The following is an 18,486-nucleotide window of genomic DNA, read 5'->3' on the forward strand; positions in this document are numbered from 1 at the left end:
CCTCATAGAATGAACTGGAAAGTTCTTCCTCTTCTGTTTTGAAGAGTTTATGAAGAATCAGTATTACTTTTTTTTTTTAAGATTTTATTTCTTTATTTGTCAGAGAGAGAGAGAGCACAAGCAGGGGGAGCAGTAGGCAGAGGGAGAAGCAGGCTTCCCGCTGAGCAGGGAGCCCCATGTGGGACTCATTCCCAGGACGCTGGCAGGATCATGACCTGAGTCAAAGGCAGACACTTAACCGACTGAGCCACCCAGGTGTCCCAATTATTATTTTTTCTTCAAGTATGTGGTAGAACTTAGCAATAAAGCCATCTGGGTCTTTGCTTTTCTTTATGGATGGTTTTGCCTACTAATTTAATCTCTTTATTTGTTATAGGTCTGTCCAGATTTTGTGTTTCTTCTTGAATCAATTTTAGTAAAGTTTGTGTTTAAAACTACTATAACTTGTTTTCATCAAAAGTATGTAACTTGTTGGCAAAAATTGTTTTATTTTTAAATAAGTTTTTAAAAATTTCCTGTAAAGTCACTAGTATGTTTCTTTTTTCATTTCTCATTTACATAGTTTGAATCTTTTTTCTTCATCAGTGTATTTAGAGGTTTATTAATCTTGTTGATCTTTTCAGTGAACCAGTTTATTTCATTGATTTTCTCTTTTGTTTTTCTAATCTTTGTTTCATTAATTTCCACTATATTCTTTACTGTTTTTTTCCTTCTGCTTGCTTTAGGTTTAGTTGGCTCTTCTTTTTCCAGTGTTTTAAGGTGAAAGGTTAGGTTGTTGATTTGAGATTTTTTTTTTTTTAATCACTATGGCGTTGCAGAATAAAATTCCCTCTAAGCACTCCCTGAATTACTTGAAGGGGTTCCTTCTCACAGGAACCACTAGTATTTTAGTTCTTGATTTTTTTTATTCATAACTAATCAAAAGTCTTAACTATGCTTTTTTGATGCCAAAAGTTATACCTTAGAGCACTCAGTTATACCTTAGAGCACCTTAGAGTTATACCTTAGAGAAAAAATTCCTAAGTTGATGTTCGCTAATCAGTTAGGTACTTGAAACAATTTTAAAGTGTTATTTGAAAGTAGAACTTATTTATTTTTATTATGTTCAATTAGCCAACATATATTGCATCATTAGTTTTTGCTGTAGTGTTCAGCGATTCATTAGTTGTGTATAACACCCAGTGCTCATCACAGCGTGTGCCCTCCTTAATACCCATCACCCGGTTGGACTTAAAGCATGATGAAGCTAATGGCAACCTCCAACTACTTAAATTAGTTCAGTAGAAATTTGACGGGATCCAGGAGGTTGCCATTATGCTTTAAGTCCAAGCTTTAATTATAATCATGATTTTCAAGGACTCTAACATTGGTTATTATTATTATAATAGGCCTCGTTATACTGCAACAAAATGATGAGAACTGAATGTTTAAGTTGTACAAACATAGCTTAGAAGCCAGTTTTGAAGATCATTCTTACTATCTGTCTTCTCATACCTGTTCCACTGGATAAAAGGACTAACACTTTTTCTTCTTCATTTTTAAGTAAAGTAAATGTTAAATTTAAAAAATTAGTCTTGTGGACACTCAACAATAAATGAAGAATTTTCAGGTATTGCTTAAATGTTATTACTAGGTACCAAGACTGATTTAAATGTGTTCTAAAAATCAGTGTATTTCTCAGGGGAAGTAATAATAAATATGAATATCTGTTCTCAATGTATCAAAGCAGAATTCAATATATCAATATCAAAGCAGATTAGCATTATATATTCATTTTTGTTAGGTGATTTGGTATATAATAGAAAATTTATTCAAGTGGACTTTGAAATATCCATTAATATAAATGTGAATGTCAAAGAATGTTTCTAAGACATTATGTCATAATAAATACATCTAGTTTTTCCATGTAAAATAATATTAGTGCAATATAAACTTAAGTAGAAATGTAAAACATTTGAATTGCTATCCTTTATATTAAAATGGTTTAAAATGTAAAAAAAGAATGGCTTGAGAGAGCAAGGAGAGGTGACCGGCTTTGGCTTTTATATGGTTAGCATGGGGTTGGGGTGAGGATTTTTGTACACAGGCCAGGGGCTTGTGTACTTTGAACTTCCTGCCGGTGCTAAGGGAGCACTTGGGCTTTATTTCTTTGTCCAGATGTTGGCAAGAAGGAGTACGAGTGGTGGGGCTTGAAAGCTGTCAGCAGTCAGACATCAAAAATGAAGTCAGACTCTTAATTACGTAAAACCATAATACCTCCTGCTCTGCCCTCCAGTCCTTAACTACCCTGGCAACCACTAATCTGTTGTCCATGTCTATACTTTTGCTATTTGAAGAATGTATAAATAGAGTAATACACTGTGTTACCTTTTCAGGTTGGCTCTTTTCATTCATCGTCATTCTCTAGACATGCATGCAAGTTGTTGCATATACTCCTTCTTTTTATTGCAGGTAGTGTTCCATAGTATAGTAGTACCTCAGTTTGTTTATTCTTCCATTGCAGGACATCTGGTTGGTTTCCAGTTTGGGGCTATTATGAATAAGCTGCAGTGAACAATTGTGTATAAGTTTTTCTGTGGACATAAGTTTTCATTTTTGGGGGATATATGTCTGGGTGTACAACTGCTAGGTTGTATGTTAAGTTTTTAAGAAACTGCCAGACTGTTTCCCACAGTGGCTATACAATTTACATTCCCACTAGTAATGGATGAGTGATCTGGTTTCTTTGTATCCTCAATAGCATTTGGTGTTGTCACTTTTTTTATTTTAGCCATTCTGTTAGATATATAGTGATTATCTTATATAGTGATTTTAATTTGAATTTCTCCGATGGCTAATCATGTTAAACATTTTTTCTTGTCCTTATTTGTATTTATTTTCATGTCTTTTGCCCATTTTCTTATGGAACTATTTGCCTTTTTTACTGTTGAGTTTTGAGAATTCTTTATATAGTCAGATACTAGTCCTTTGTCAGGTATGTGCGTTGTAAATATAATCTTCTAGTCTGTAGTTTGTCTCTCATGCTGTCAACAAGGGTCTTCCTAGAGCAGAGTTTTACATTTTGATGAGGTCCAGTTTATCAGTTTTCCCTTTTATGGATCATGCTTTTGGTATCAATTCTAATAACTTTGCCTAGCCTTAGATCATAAAGATTTTCTCCTATGCTTTTCTGTAAAAGTTGTATAGTTTTATGTTTTATATTTAAGTCTGGGATTCATTTTGAATTGATTTTTGTATAAGATGTGAGGTTGAAGTTGACTTTCATTACTTTGCCTATGAATGTCCAATTCCTCCATCAGTATTTGTTGAAAAGACTATCTTTCCTCCTTTGAATTGCTTTTTGTACCTTTATGAAAAATCAGGTGGGCACATCTGCAGGGTAGACTCCTACACTATGGTGTGGCCTGCAGCATAAACTCTTTCCCTAGGTGTGAAATAACATTCACTGAGAGCCCAAAATGTGCCCAGGTAGTTTTTTCTTAAAACCCCACAACCACCCCCATTTTATACAGTGAGGCCACAGAGATTTTAAGAGGTAAAGTGATGCCTCCGTAGTCATACAGTTAATAAGTGGGGAGGTGGATTTGAACCCAGGTCAGTCTTAGTTCATGTTCTCTTCTCTGTACACTAAGCTCTGATGTCTCCTGAAAGTGGCTTAAACCTTTGGACAGCCTCCATTATGATGAATTACAAAAGGAAATAAGGAGTTTAGTAGAGAGCTGGATTTGTAGTGTCCAAAGTATAGTTCTTAATGCATTGGTGGGGGTCACAGTCATTTAAAGGATTCCTAATCAGCATTTGTTATGTTTTTGAATTGCTTGAGATATTTTAGAATATTATATTACAGTATTAGTAAAGTCACATTCGATATTACAAATTAGTTGGACATATTTGTGTTGGTCTATTTCAGGTTTTTCTTTTCCACTGATTTATGTATCTCTTCCTCCACTAGTACCACAGTTTCTCTCTTTTTTAAAATTTTTATTTAAATTCTAGTTTGTTAACATACAGTGTTATATTAGTTTCAGGTGTACAACATAGTGATTCAACACTTCCATACATCACCCTGTGCTCATCACAAGTGCACTCCTTCATGCCCATCACCTTTTTCGACCCATCCCCCACCCACCTCCCTTCTGGTAACCAGCAGTTTGTTCTCTATAGTTAAGGGTCTGTTTCTTGGTTTGGCCTCTCTCTCTCTTTCTCTCCCCCCCTTTTTGCTCATTTGTTTTTTCTTAAATTCCATATATGAGTGAAATCATATGGTATTTGTCTTTCTCTGGCTGACTTATTTCACTTAACGTAATATTCTCTAGCTCCAGCTATGTTGTTGCAAATGGCAAGATTTCATTCTTTTTTGATGGCTGAGAAATACTTCAGTGTATATGTATACCATATCTTCCATATCTGTTCATCAGTCGATGGACGCTCGGGTTGTTTCCATAATTTGGCTACTGTGGACAATGCTGCTATAAACTTTGGGGTGCATGTATCCCTTCGAATTAGTATTCTTGTATTTGGGTAAATACCTAGTAGTGCAATTGCTGGATCCACAGTCTTGATTATTATAGCTCTAAGTCTTGAAGTTAAATAGATGATGTCCTCATACTTTATTCTAATTTTTAAAAGTTGTTTTAGCTATTGTAATTCCTTTGTTTTTCCACATAAATTTTAGGATAATCTTGTCTATATATACAAAAAACTTTGCTGAGATATTGACAGGAGTAGCATTAAATGTGTAGATCTTTTAATGGAGAAGTGACATCTTTACTATGTCAAGTCTTCCAGTAGATGATACGGTATGTCTGCCCATTTATTTAGATCTTTGGTTTCTTTTATCAGCCATTTGTAATTTTTAACATACAAGCCCTGTAAATGTTTTCCTGTATTCTGGGATATTTCTTAGTTTACCACAATATGTGACAATCTAGCCCTGGTCTGCTTAATATTGGCAGGCATGATCATGCAAATCTTCCTGTGTCCTCTTTTCATACATCCAAAGATGATCCTGGCTACCAGGATCTAACTGCACCATCATTCTCACATCCCTCCTGAACAATAATACTGGTTATTTTAGTCTCTTGCCAGTGACATCTGATGTCCCAGCAAATGGCATTGCCCACTACGATGCTGAAAAACTACTCCTGAGGTCCCAGCAGCGACACGGCTAACATAGATTTGGTTCGCACTCTGCTGGGTAGACCCTGAGCAGGAGTGATGCCTCCAGGTAGGTGGTATGCTGTCCATCCAGCTCAGGCCCAGGCTTCAAGGGAACGAGGGCGTCTTCAGATGGTAAAGAAGGAAGAAGAGGATGAAGGCTACACTTCAGTGCAGGCTGCCAGGCCACAGACACTCAACCGTTCTGGCCAGGAACTGTTTCGCCAGCTCTTCAGGCAGCTTCGTTACCATGAATCTTCTGGGCCTCTAGAGACTTTCAGCAGGCTCCGGGAGCTCTGCCGCTGGTGGCTGAGGCCTGACATTCTCTCCAAGGCCCAGATCCTGGAGCTGCTGGTGCTGGAGCAGTTCCTGAGCATCCTGCCCGGGGAGCTCCGGACCTGGGTACAACTGCATCACCCTGAGAGTGGTGGGGAGGCTGTGGCCCTGCTGGAAGAGCTGCAGAGGGACCTCAATGGGACACCATGCAGGGTGAGTGTGAGCAAGTGTGCAGTTCCCAGTGAACTCTGCCTATCAGTCAGCCAGCTCATCTAGAGTGTGTGGGTTGGGCCTCTGAACCCTCAGCATTGAGGAAGGCAGGGAATGTCTTTCCTTCTCATTCCCACAGCACCTAAGCAGCTGAGAACTAGACCCTGAGCCAAGGACCTTTGAGCTGGCAGCCCTTCCCACCTTGCCAGAGGACAGTCGGCTCCAGAAAGAGGGTCAGCAAGTATCTGTAGATAACAGTAATGAGCTTTTGGACACAGTGACTTACATTATGCGAGTCCATCTCCACATATCTAATTTGACTTGATACTGACCTGTTAAGTGGGAGTGATATCTCTCTTGCTGTTGGAGTCAGGACTCCTGACTTCTGAATACATGGTAAGACCTATAAATGCACTCGCAGCATGTTCCTTCTTTCTTTTGAGGATTTGTTCTGTGCAGGGGTCAGGGGTAAGAAGAGTATTGAGGGTCAGCCCAGGGCCAAGAAATTGGAAGACTTTATTTCACAGCCTCATTGTTCGAGCATTGTTCACGTTCTTTCAGAAACTCAGTTTATTGAAAAGAATATGCAGAACTGATCTAACAATGAGAATTTATTCAGTGTATATTTGAATGCTCACCATGTGCCCAGCCCCAGCCTTAGCACCAGGAAACAGCTGACTGCCCCAGTGCTGATGGTAGAGCAGCCAGTCAGTCAAAGTGAGCTCTGCCTGCCCCTTCTGCCCCACACAGGTGAGTTTCTCAATGCTTCTTATAGCTTTGGAGGTTCGTTTTTTTGTTTTTTTGTTTTTAAGAGCGTTTATCATTTTTGTAGGCTTCTTTAAAATTTTTTTCAATAAAAATATATGTAATTCTACATATATGATTCATGCATAAATGAAAGTTACCTTTAAGATTTCTGGAACATATCTGACATACTTTTCTCCCAAATATAATATCAAATTAAGTCAATCAAGTAACACATCTGACTGAACATCTACCAGCAGTAAATGGTAATATATCAATGCAAGATATGGCTATTAAAAAAGAAAACCTTTTTGCTTAACATTGGTTGCTATTTTTAAAAATCTAAGAGCATTTATCATTTTTACTAAAACACCAAGTTGTTTAAAAGGATCGAAAAATCATTGATTAAAGCAAATAAGGTACATAGTAGGTACAAAATTGTGGCTTGCTTACATTTAACACATTTAGAGCTAGATGTAAGGTTTGAAAATCCCTGAAAACATTGCCAAATGGGCATACAGCGCGTACCTGGTTGAAAGCTAGTTAGAAATTAGAAAACAGGGATGCCTGGGTGGCTCAGTAGGTTAAGCGTCTGCCTGGCTCAGGCCACGATCCCAGAGTGGTGGGATCGAGTCCCATATCGGGCTCCTTGCTCAACAGGGAGCCTACTTTTCCCTCTCCCTCTGCCTTCCACTCCCCCCTGCTTGTGCTCTCTCTTTCTCTGACAAATAATAAATTCTTTAAAAAAAATTAGAAAAGAAAATGGACTGGGAGAACACCTCCCAAATTCTGAAAAATGAACAGAATGGCTCAAGATGCACATAAAATTACATAATCACCCTGTGGTTCATCAGCATTGAGCAACTAGGCCCTGAGAAATTTTGTTCTTAAACTTATTGGACTGTCTGCTTCCATCTTTGTATTGTTTCTTTATTCTCTTTTTGGTAGGGTTTGGGAGGAACAGGTTCATCATCTTTTAGTCTTTTAGCTTGGTATCACATGTTTCATGGCCTCAGGCTAAGATTCATCCAAATCAGTGTGGTCAATGTCTTGGCCACAGGACCAGAAAAAACTTAAAAGTTCATTGGTATTCATTTCCATGTCAGGGATAGCCTTGCCTCAGAGACTGGAACCATTTGAAGTCCCAGGGCAAAGACTGGCTCTTTCTAGTCTCTGCTTGGATGGGCACTGCCATTTTTTTGTACCTGAGACTTTCTTTTTGGTTCCATGACTGACCCTCACAAGTAGCATTGCCTCTCTGGCAGTGTTACCATCTCAGTCAGATTTACATGTGGAAGCTGTCCTGCTTCTTTGAGGTCACTATGCTTGGTAGTGCCTAGAGTGGTGCCTGGTACTTGGTAGATGTTATCTGTCTGCATCTCTGCGGTGAGCCATTATCATTTTAACTCAGGGACAAATTTCTTCTCTCTGATTTCTAAGTTCCAGACCAGGGTGGGGCCTGAGGAGCTAGTGGGGAGGTGTCGCTGTGGCACCTGAAACCTGACAGCAGTGCCTTGCTGGGTGCTTTCCTATGTTGTAGCTGGAATCTGGCTCCACCTCTCTCCCTCATGGCCCACACTAGAGCCCAGGGAGGCTGAGGGATGAGTGGGTCCTCCCTGGGCTTTCTCCTCCTCCTCTCCCCTCTGCCTGTAGGTAATGAAGGGCCTGGCTTGCCCTTCCCTGGATAACCTGCCCTTAAAGATTGGCCATGTGGCCTCTTCTCTGAGTTTGCTTTCTGATTCCTATGGGAATCCTCTCACAACATTTTCTTCTCGCCAGGACCCAGCCCTTGCTCAGAGCCCAGATGTACGTTGGATGGGTACAGGAGCCCTGCGAGCCTCACAGATATGGCCCCCTGCTTCACCTCTCAGGAGCGACTCTACTCTTGGGGACCCCCTGGAGCCTCCCTATGAAATAGGAGTGTGTGACCTCCTGGCTGGGCAATCCGGTACTCGCCATCTAGCTCTAAGCTGTATGCCACACATCCCAAAGTAGTGTTGTTATTTCACCATCTGTCCTCTTACGAGAATCCTTTTCAGTCTTGGTGCTTAGCCCTGTGTCCTTTCTACCCTTCTGTAACCCATGTCTACCTAGCTCCTCCTCACATGGCACTTCTCACTCCCCAGCCCTCAGCGGACACTGGGGAAATGTGAAATGGGTGTTTAACGATAGTCCATACTTGCTTGTAGCCCAGGAGTCCTCTATGTGGGGGAAGAGTGGGCCTCCTCAGTGGGGTGCCAAGAGCTGGGCTACCTTCTCTCATGGCTCTTTCTTCTCCTTCAGAGCCTCCTGTTGCCCAGGTGCCTGCCCTTTCCCAGAGAGAGGTGTGTCCAGGAGACCCATTGACATCCCAGCCTCGGGTGAGCCATAAGACCTTTGGTCCTTCATGACATCCCAGCATTGCTGCCTAATGGAGTCACTGAGGCTCCCCCTCATCTTGAGTCTCTGTGTCCAGTGACCTCATATCCAGAGACCCAGGTCCTGGAGACCCCTTGAGCTCAGAGTTCTTCTGCTGGGTGATGCTCTCTCTTTCACCCTTACCAGATCAATCCTATGCTCACTCAGACTGGCCTGTCCCCTTCCCCTGCCCTCTCCGAAAAGCCAGGAGCTGTAGACTGACTCTCAGACATAGGACTGTGTTTTTCAGGAGGCTGTGACTTTCAAGGATGTGGAAGTGACATTCTCTCAGGATGAGTGGGGATGGCTGGACCCTGCTCAGAGGAACATGTACAGAGATGTGATGCTGGAGAATTACGGGAACGTGGTTTCTCTAGGTAAGGCATTGATACCCCCGTGCTTCTACCCACTCTTACTTCTGCCTTCTTACTCTTTATTATGATGTCTAGACAGGGACCTGACCTGGGCTTTGACCCTGGCTCTATCACCTAGTTTTCTTTTTTGAAATGTTGTGATAATGATGCCTATTTGCTGGATTATTACAATGATTAAAAGTCATATGTGGGCTCCCTGCTCGGCGGGAAGCCTGCTTGTGTTCCCTCTCTCGCTGTGTCTCTCTCTGTCAAATAAATAAATAAAATCTTTAAAAACAAAAAAAGAAAGTCATATGTGTCAGGTTCCTAGTTAGACATCCAAATGGTGTTGGTTGATTTAACTGATTGAGTTGTCGTGGCTCCCACCTCCAGAGAATCCTAGTGATCCTTTTGGCTGTGACTTTTTTCAACCTCTTTTGTCTCTGCTCAGAGCTGTTGGAAATGGCTGTCTGGGCCTCCTGTCCTCGCTTCCTCCACCAGCCTCCCTCGCCTTTCCCTTGTCCTTGCCAGGACCTCAGGCCTGAGAGGGTCCTGGAGAATAGTTCTATATGATTATCCACCTTTCCATCTCATCCCATCCCCTTCTCTTCTGCAGTGGGACCATTCACCAAACCTGTTCTGATTTCCTGGTTGGAAGCAAGGGAGCCATGGGGCCTGAATGTCCAGGAAGCTCAGCCTAAGGGGAAGCCAGGTGTTGCCCCTGCAGGTGAGTTTCAGAGAACCTCTGGATCTTACTCCTCTCACATCTCCTCTTCTCTTTCTTAAGGTCTTTTACACCAAGTAAGTCACAGGGAACATACTTTGTTGTTTGCTAGAAGGAAGATCCTTAACAGTGTTGCTAAGGAGTGCTGGGCCTCCCCTGTTTCTCCTCTCTAGACTGGCCTATTAGACATTTGTTTCTGGCCCTACCCCTTCCCCAGAAACCTTTTCAGTAACTGTTCTTGCCCACTGGAGGGCTTCCCTGTTGCACTCTTTTCCATTCAGTGATGCTCTTCCTCATCCTTCTGCTGCACTCTTATTGGCCCCTGGCCCATGCCCACCCTTCATGCTCTTTGAAGAACCCTAATCCCACTCCTGCTCCTCTTCTTTGCCCCTATGATAGGTTTGACTTCCAGTTCCTTCAGCTAGTCCTCCATGGAGCCCCTCCTGTGGGCTCTTGGAAGCCTTCTTATCCTCTTACCATGATTTCTGTCCCCTGTCTTACTGTTTAACATTCACTTTTTAACTGGATGTGATTTCTGCATATGTTTAGCTGCTGTGCCCACCTTACTTCCCCTCCTCCCTTCCCTGTCATCTGGGACACTGTTCCATGTTTTGCCCTCCCAGACTATTTGGTAAAGGTATTGGCAGTCAAGCAAAAGCTTCACCACCCAAGAGCTTGGCTTTTTTTTTTTTTTTCCTGTCCTTTGGTGCTTTCTGCAGTTCCAAGTATGGAATAGAGTACATTGTCTTGTGTTTTATTTTGTGTCAGGAGGTGAGCTCCAGATTAAAACAAACAAGTTCGCCTTAAAACATGAACCTTTGGAAGAAGCAGAAACCTTAGCTGTGCCATCAGAATGTTGGATGATTGTTTCTGAGGGAATGGGGCTCAGAGAATCTTTTGAGCAGAAGAGCAGGCTAAAGGAACAATGTGGAAGTCCCATACAAGTAAGAGTTAAGAAAGAAGAGACCAATTTCAGTCATAGGACAGAAAAAGAATCTGAAGAATCAGGAAGAAGTACTAGTCATAATTTAAAACATGCCACATATTTGAGAGTTCCCAGAAGAAAGCGATCCCTTAAACATGGCTGTAGCCGACACTTCCGAGGGAGTGCATACCACTATGACTACAAGGAATATGGGAAAGGGCTCAGGCGCATAGTTGGCGGATTTAGCTTACACCAGAGAATTCATGCTGGACTAAAAGCAAATGCAAAGGATGCACGTGGGAAAGACTTCAGCCTTAGCTCACATCACCAACATGGGCAGGATCTTCACATGGTGGGGACATCATATAAGTGCAGTGACTGTGGGAGGACCTTCAGTCATAGCTCTCATCTTGTATGTCATCAGAGACTTCACACTCAAGAGAAACCATTTAAATGCAGGGTGTGTGGGAAAGCCTTCAGGTGGAGCTCAAACTGTGTACGACACGAAAAGATTCACACTGGAGTGAAACCTTATAAGTGTAGTTTATGTGACAAGGCTTTCCGACGTATGTCTGCCTACCGTCTACACCAAGAAACCCATGCTAAGCAGAAATTTCTTGAGTCTAATCAGTATGAGGAAGCTCTCACCTATGGCTCAGGATTTGATCATCATTTGAGAGACCAAAGTGGGGAGAAACCCTTTGACTGCAGCCAGTGTAGGAAATCCTTCCACTGTAAATCATATGTTGTTGAACATCAAAGGGTCCACACTCAGGAGAAACCTTATAAATGTACCAAATGTAGGAAAACCTTTAGGTGGAGATCAAACTTTACTCGTCATATGAGAATGCACCAGGAAGAAAAGTTCTATGATCAAGACACATGTAGAGAAGACTTCAGACAGACCTCCAGCTGCAGTCAGTCCCAGAATGCCCTGGCTACAGAGAAAGCTTTTCCTTGTCAGCAGTGTGGGAAAACTTTTACTCGAAAGAAATCCCTCATTGATCATCAGAGAATTCACACAGGTGAGAAACCATACAGATGTAGTGAATGCAAAAAAGAGTTTACCCATCGGTCAGCCTTTATTGCTCATAAGAAGCAGCATGCCATTCAGAGAAAACCTGAGGATGGGCCATCGTTTAGTCAGGACAGAGTTCTACAAGTTCCTCAGAGCAGTCACACCACAGAGGAAGCCTACAAATGTAGCCAGTGTGGCAAAGCCTTCCGTAATCACTCATTCCTCCTCATCCATCAGAGAATTCATACCAGAGAGAAGCCTTATAAGTGTAGAGAATGTGGGAAAGCTTTCAGATGGAGTTCTAACCTCTCCCGTCATCAGAGGATTCACTCTTTAGAAAAACAGTACGAGTACCGTGAAAGTGGAAACACGCCAAATCTGCAGCCACAAATCCTCACTGGTGAGAAACCTTTTTGGTGCCAAGAATGTGGGAAAACTTTTACACGTAAAAGAAGTCTTTTAGATCATAAGGGAATACACAGTGGAGAGAAGCGCTATAAGTGTAATCTGTGTGGGAAATCTTATGATAGAAAACATCGCCTTGTTAATCATCAGAGAATCCACACTAAAGAGAGACCTTTTAAATGTCAGTGGTGTGGGAAAGATTTCATTGGAAGACATACCCTCTGCATTCATCAGAGAAAACACACCAGAGTGGCACAGTCTGAATGCAGCCTGGCTGGGTTGTCTTCCTGCCAGGACACAGCGGTGAGTTTACAGGAATTAAAACCAAGTGGGGAGAAGCCCCTTGAAGATTCTGAGGAAGCTTGTGACCAGAGCTCCAGGATCACTGGACTCCAGAACATACCCATTGGGAAAAAGTGCCACAAGTGTAGCACCTGTGGGAAAACTTTTAACAAAAGCTCACAGCTCATTAGCCACAAGAGATTTCATACTCGAGAGAGGCCCTTCAAATGCAGAGAGTGTGGGAAGACCTTCAGGTGGTCTTCAAATTTGGCTCGGCATATGAAAAACCATACTAGAGATTAGCTTGGGGTCTGAGAGTGGGGGGAGAGGGGTTCCTAGCAGCCCTGCTAGAGAACCCTTAATTATAGGCAATATGGGGAAAAGCTTCACAAAGGGTCTAGCCCTTTCTATTTTCGAATCTGGTGGCAGAGAATCCTGAGGATTCAAAACCTCAGGGCATCCCCTTTCTTACCTGCTGGGGAGTGTGATGCTGGGGGAAGAACAGCAACCTGTTCTTTGGGGCCCTTCTGGAGGCTTGGGCCCCTAAAGTGACCTTTGCACAATGGTCTGGAGCCTCCAGCCAGATAATAAGTCAAAAAGCAGATACTATTGCCCTTTGTAGTTTGACAAAATGTCTGTGATGTAATGGGCTGTGGCTGCTGGGAAGGGGCCAGTTGAATCCTGTGGTAGTGCATATTCTGTTTGACCTTATAAGCAGCAGCAGTAGCAGCAAGAACTCCTAGTCTCCCCCAGATGCCTCCTGGGAGTTCTGGCTGCAGCTTTGGCCTTCATATCTCGCTTGGACATCTGCTGTGGGCATAGAGTTGTCTCAGCAGCACATGGAGGAGAGCAGGTTTGGACTCAATCACCTGGAGAATGGGGCTCTTCCAGTGCCCTGTCGCTGTCTCCACCCCACAGTCTGCATGGCAACAGCAGGCCGTCTGTTCAACAGAAATGTGCTGAGCACCTCCCATATGCCAGACACTGTTGTGTATGCTAGAGACCCAGCAGTGACCAGAATAGACAAAAGATCTGCCATCTTGGATCTTTACAGACAATAAACAAATGAGTTATATAGTACTTCAGATGGTGATATGTGTTGTGGACAGAATGAATCAGAGAAAAGTGAGAAGCAGTGCTGGATTAGGAGGTGGGTCGTGATTTTAAGTAGGCTGGTTAGGGAGGACTTCAACTGAGAAGGTGAAACTTGAGCAAAGACCTGAAGGAGGTTAGGGCATGAACCCTGTGGGTCTCTAGATCCAGGCACAGGAGGTGGAATCTTGTCTCCTGTCCTTGGAGAATGTCAGTGAAGTCCCTGGGCTAGAGTGGAGTGAGCCAGCAGAAGAGAGGGCCCCAGAGGTAGCGGGCCACGCCATGTATCATCATGGGTCCCCACTGGGGCTAGAGCTTCCTCAAAGGGAGGTAGGGAGCTTTTGGACAGTTTTGAGTTGAGGAGTGATGTTACTGAATCTGAGTTACATTTACAAGGTTAACCACAGACCCAGGGACTCTGAAATTATATAGCTGAAAGATTTTTATGCAGTTATCTCTGCTCTCAGTTTCCAGTGATGGAACTCTCTCCTCTCCCCTCAAAGGGCCTGAATTTTTTATAAGACCTCTAGCTCTCCACAGTTGTAAACATTTAATTATTGTGCTTGCTTGCATCTCTTAACTTGTGCACACTATGGGGCCCCTCTAACCTTTCGTGTAGCTTTCTTCACATGTTGGATCCGGTGCTGGCATTGGGTTCAACCCAAAGGTACCAGTTCCCATGACTGATGCCCTCTGGAGAAAAGGTGGCCTGGTGGGGGAGGCACCTCCATCTCGCTTGCTAGCTTGACTTGAAACAAAAAGAATTAGCTCAGTGGCATAGGGATAAAGGAGTGACTTTTCTAAAATTTGTGTAAGTAGTCATTGCTTCTGATTATTGAAGAGCTCACATTATGAATATAAGAATAAAATATCTCACTTGATAGTAGAGGACCATCTCAGACTACATTTTACTGCTCTGAGTTGGGGCACACCAGTGGGGCAGACCATTTCTTGTAATACAAGAGAAGAAACCGACCTGGAAAATGTCCTCTCAATAGAGTACAAGTAATCTTATCCTTTCTGGATTGATGTGGGCAAGTGAAAATGAAGACTTTGATACTTTGTGGTGATGTCACATGGAGTAGTCAGAGGTTGGGGAGAAGGGGCAGACATATGTTCGTGTTCTGGCCCCTATTCAGCTTTGTACTCAGGAGGGTTTGGTAATCCTGGCTCTGCATCCTTTTCCTACAGCAGCAGCTGCCCATGGCATGGAATCAGGTGTCCCATCAGTGGTATAGTACCAAAAACTAGTTCTAGAAGTGGCTGGGCAGGGATCACAGTCCCATGTGCTGAGGCCACAGGGTCATGGGGAGGGCCTTGGAGTTACCAGATCTGGGTTCCAGGCTCAGTGTGCCTTTTCTTGGCAGGATGATCTTGGACAAGTCGCTGAACATCTGCATCTATTTTCTGGCATGTAAAGTTAGAGTAATTAAGCTCCCTGATTCCTAGGATTGGAGAAAGAGGGCTTGGTTTGCAAAGGCTCTGGGTTAGGTAGCTGATCCCTAAGACCAGAGCCCTCACAGAGCTGCAGCTCCAAGTCAGCTTTGGCTTCAAATCTGGTGCTACAACCGAGGAAATACCTCTTTTCTGTTAATATTTTCACATCCCCCCCAACTCCTTGTGCCACTGTCACCTCACAGAGTTCCTGCCCCAATAGGGGTTTTGTACTGCCATTTTTATAAAGTGAGATATACTTATTTTTAAACATTCAAACCAAATTTTCAAGTGTACAAAGAAGTAAAAATCAACAGAAATCCCTCTATACTGAGGTAAGCCTTTAATATTTTGGGATTGTACTGATGGGGTCTGTTCAGTAACCTGAATTTTTAAATAATTTTAATTATATGAGTAATATATTATTAGAGAAATATTAGTAAATAACAGCTTAGCTAAAAGGAGAAGTCTCACTACTTGCAGCTAACTACTACTAAACATTTTGGTGCAATCATCGTACCAATCATTGTTGGATTTAACTTTCACTGTCTGCCCCTGAACACCCCTGGACTGGCCTGACTTGTGCTGTCTCCCTTCACCAGGAGTGTAGACCATATCTTTGCTGGCTCAGGTCCTCATCCATCAAGATTAACCCTTGCCATCCCTAACCCTTGTCTGTCTTTAAGACCTCTCCCCTGGCCCCACCTCTCTTGGAGCCTGTGTCTTACTCTGCTGGGTGTTGTCTAGGTTTCCAAGAATTAGGCCTGCTACTGCAGCAGATAGGGCACTCTGGAGGCTGGGTTGGGTGCTTATTTATCTGTTTGCCATACAGAGATTTTGTACAAGATTACCTCTATTAAGGAATATGGAATTGAATTTAGTTCAGCTAAGTCAGGATTGGAGTGTTTTGAAGGGGTCCTGAGTACAGTGTTGACTGGAGGTTACCCACAAGCGCACTAGTTAGCACCAGCTTAGGTGGTTCCAAGCCATGTGGCTCCAGTTGAAAATTTCTGACTGCCTCAGCCACCAGTTCTCCTGTCATACCCCATTCTGGCCTGGAGAATATGTAGGCTTCTTTGAACCCTGCCTTGCTTTCTTTTGCTGCCTAGGAAGAACCGAAGTTGGAGCTGAGGAGAGCCAGAGGGCTGGGACTCCCAGAGAGGAGTAGGTATTGGAAAGTCTTTGAATCAGTTCAGGTGGTTGACCCCTGCCTTGCTGATAGAGCATCAGCCCACACAGAGACATGTATGGAGAAGAAAGCACAGGAAATACAGGTTAATAGGGACTTCTCACACTCCTCAAGATGACAAGTTTTACAAGCCCTAGCATGGGTACATGTGTAGAACAGTGGGAATTCAATGTGGTGGGAGTGGAAATTTTGTAATGGGTCCTATGCCATGCAGTCTGCAAAATCTTGTACTGTGCATACCACCAGCCATTCTGCTCCTGGATAAACCCTAGAAGAACTTCATGTAGGGAGGAACATTTGTATAAAACTGTTCATTGCAGTATTGTGTAGGTAGCAAGACTGGGAAAAGCCCAAATGTCCATCAACAGAAAAAAAATGGGGGGGTTGTTTTGGTACTTTTGGAAGTGAATACGAAAGAGCTAGAGTTTCATCTTTCAACATAGATAAATCAGAAATGCTGAGAAAGTTGCAGAAGTTATGTACAATATGCCATTTATGTAAAATTAAATATACTCTGTATCTGTAGGCACATTATTTAAACTTAAATTTGTGTTTCACTTTTTTAATGAAATGGAATAGTAGTTGCCGACCTCACAAGATAATTGGGGGTGGGGGAATGGTAAATGAAATAATGCATGTAATAAAGTGTTTTGATTAGTGGCTGGCATGCAAGCATTGTTGGCATATAGTAAACAATGTTGTTACTGTTTTGCACAATAATATCTTCCTGTGGATTCAAATTATATGATGAAGAGTACAAAATCATGTATTGGAATGTTGTGTGAAAGTTGTGTTCTACCTTTTCATGGCAGAGCCTGCTGATGGAATGGGGGGGTAGATGGAAGCTGTAGTTGTGTTTTACTTCATTTTAAAAATTGATGTAGATGGGTCACATGTTGCTTAATGGGATAGTGTGTTTTTGTTTTTTTTTTCTGTTTGCTTAAAATACTTAAAAATAAAATGTTTTTAAGCATGGGCTGTGGCATCTTACAATTTTATAGAAATCCTGGTTCTGCCATTTATATAATGTTACTTAGAGTGAGCCATTTAATCTCTCAAGGCTTTAGTTTCCTCACCTACAAAAATGAGTAACAACACAAATGGCTATTAGTAAAGGAATGGTTGAACAGTTCTGGTGCATCTTTGATGGGATACCATACATCCTCTTAAAAAGATTGAGGATATTCTCTGTGTATTGTATTGATGTCCAAGACATAGAGTTTATAGGAAATTATGAGCTCTATTTTCTTTAACCTTTTTGCCTAAAAATAGCAAGTGAAGCCAGAAGCTCTAGACTCAAAAGTTTAAGAAATGGGAAAAAAAAGTTTAAGAAATGGGATCCTGTGGATGATGTTTAGTCAGCCATTCCATTTTACTAGGTAAGTGAAGGAAGATGAGTAAATGTTTTTATGCACAACTGGCATACCTATTAAGCTAATGCTAACCCTGTAGAATAGCAAAGAGGACTTGTATTACCCAGGTTATAGTCAGGAGCCAGAAACCATACCAATTATTTTAAGAAAAAGAACTTAGAATTGTTTAATAGGTATATCTAAGTAACTAAAAAGGCAAAAGAAAGTGCTAATTTATCATGGAGGCAGTGACTTGAGACCTGGTGCCATCCCAAGACTGGGGGAACTGTAATGGAATCTGACCCCATTTTTGATGTTTGACCACTGACAGCTTTTAAGCCCTCCCCCTCCCCCCTTTTGCCTCACATCTGGGCAAGCTGATAAGAAAGCCCAGATACTCCCTCAGCACTTGAGGTGAAATTTATGCAAACCCTGGCTTTTTCCATTACCCTGGAAACCCACACCTGTAACTACAATAAAAATCAGAGCTATTTGCCCCTCCTTGCAATCAGGGCAAACTGACTAGCTTGGGTGCCTGTCTTGCTCTTCCTAGAGAGCCACATTATGTGAATAATAAACTTTTTCATGACCTCTTGATGTGTGTGCTATCATCTGTCTTGACATCTGAATTAGTTTGGGGTGGTGGTACAGTACTGATCCCACCTCCACAGAGCAAGCTACAAAGCAGGAACAAAAGAATTGTTAAAAGGTAGGACGTTGGAAGAGAGCACCTGTAGAGCTAACTCAGACCTACATGGAGGAGAGCACTGCTGAGAGCACTGTTGGTCTGAATTGGAAGGAGGACCCTATGGTGACAGAACTGCAAGTTGGACCCAATTGCTGCTACCAAAGGGAACAGCCGCTGCTGGAGTGAAGAAGCATTGGGAACAGGAAGCAGTGCCCACATACCAGAAAAACCCTCTTCCTC

At 42.5% G+C, this 18,486-nt stretch overlaps 1 protein-coding gene across 4 annotated transcripts in view; it reads left to right on the forward strand.

The window, feature by feature from the left end:
* ZNF445 (zinc finger protein 445) overlaps positions 1 to 18,174 on the forward strand; it is a 51,191-nt gene extending 33,017 nt beyond the window's left edge. For 3 of the 4 annotated variants that reach the window (XM_027582450.1, XM_027582452.2, XM_027582451.2), the window contains exons 2-7: positions 5,078 to 5,646; positions 8,167 to 8,335; positions 8,671 to 8,747; positions 9,035 to 9,161; positions 9,754 to 9,864; positions 10,630 to 18,174. In XM_027582450.1, the coding sequence (XP_027438251.1) occupies positions 5,218 to 5,646; positions 8,167 to 8,335; positions 8,671 to 8,747; positions 9,035 to 9,161; positions 9,754 to 9,864; positions 10,630 to 12,794 (3,078 nt within the window). In that variant the 5' untranslated portion in view covers positions 5,078 to 5,217 and the 3' untranslated portion in view covers positions 12,795 to 18,174. Of the gene's footprint in view, positions 1 to 5,077; positions 5,647 to 8,166; positions 8,336 to 8,670; positions 8,748 to 9,034; positions 9,162 to 9,753; positions 9,865 to 10,629 lie in introns of those variants that run through there. The other variant, XM_027582453.1, reaches the window with a different exon arrangement.
* The last annotated feature ends 312 nt before the right edge of the window (positions 18,175 to 18,486 follow it).

Source organism: Zalophus californianus, chromosome 1, assembly GCF_009762305.2.
Source record: "Zalophus californianus isolate mZalCal1 chromosome 1, mZalCal1.pri.v2, whole genome shotgun sequence".
NCBI classification, from domain to species: Eukaryota; Metazoa; Chordata; class Mammalia; order Carnivora; family Otariidae; genus Zalophus; species Zalophus californianus.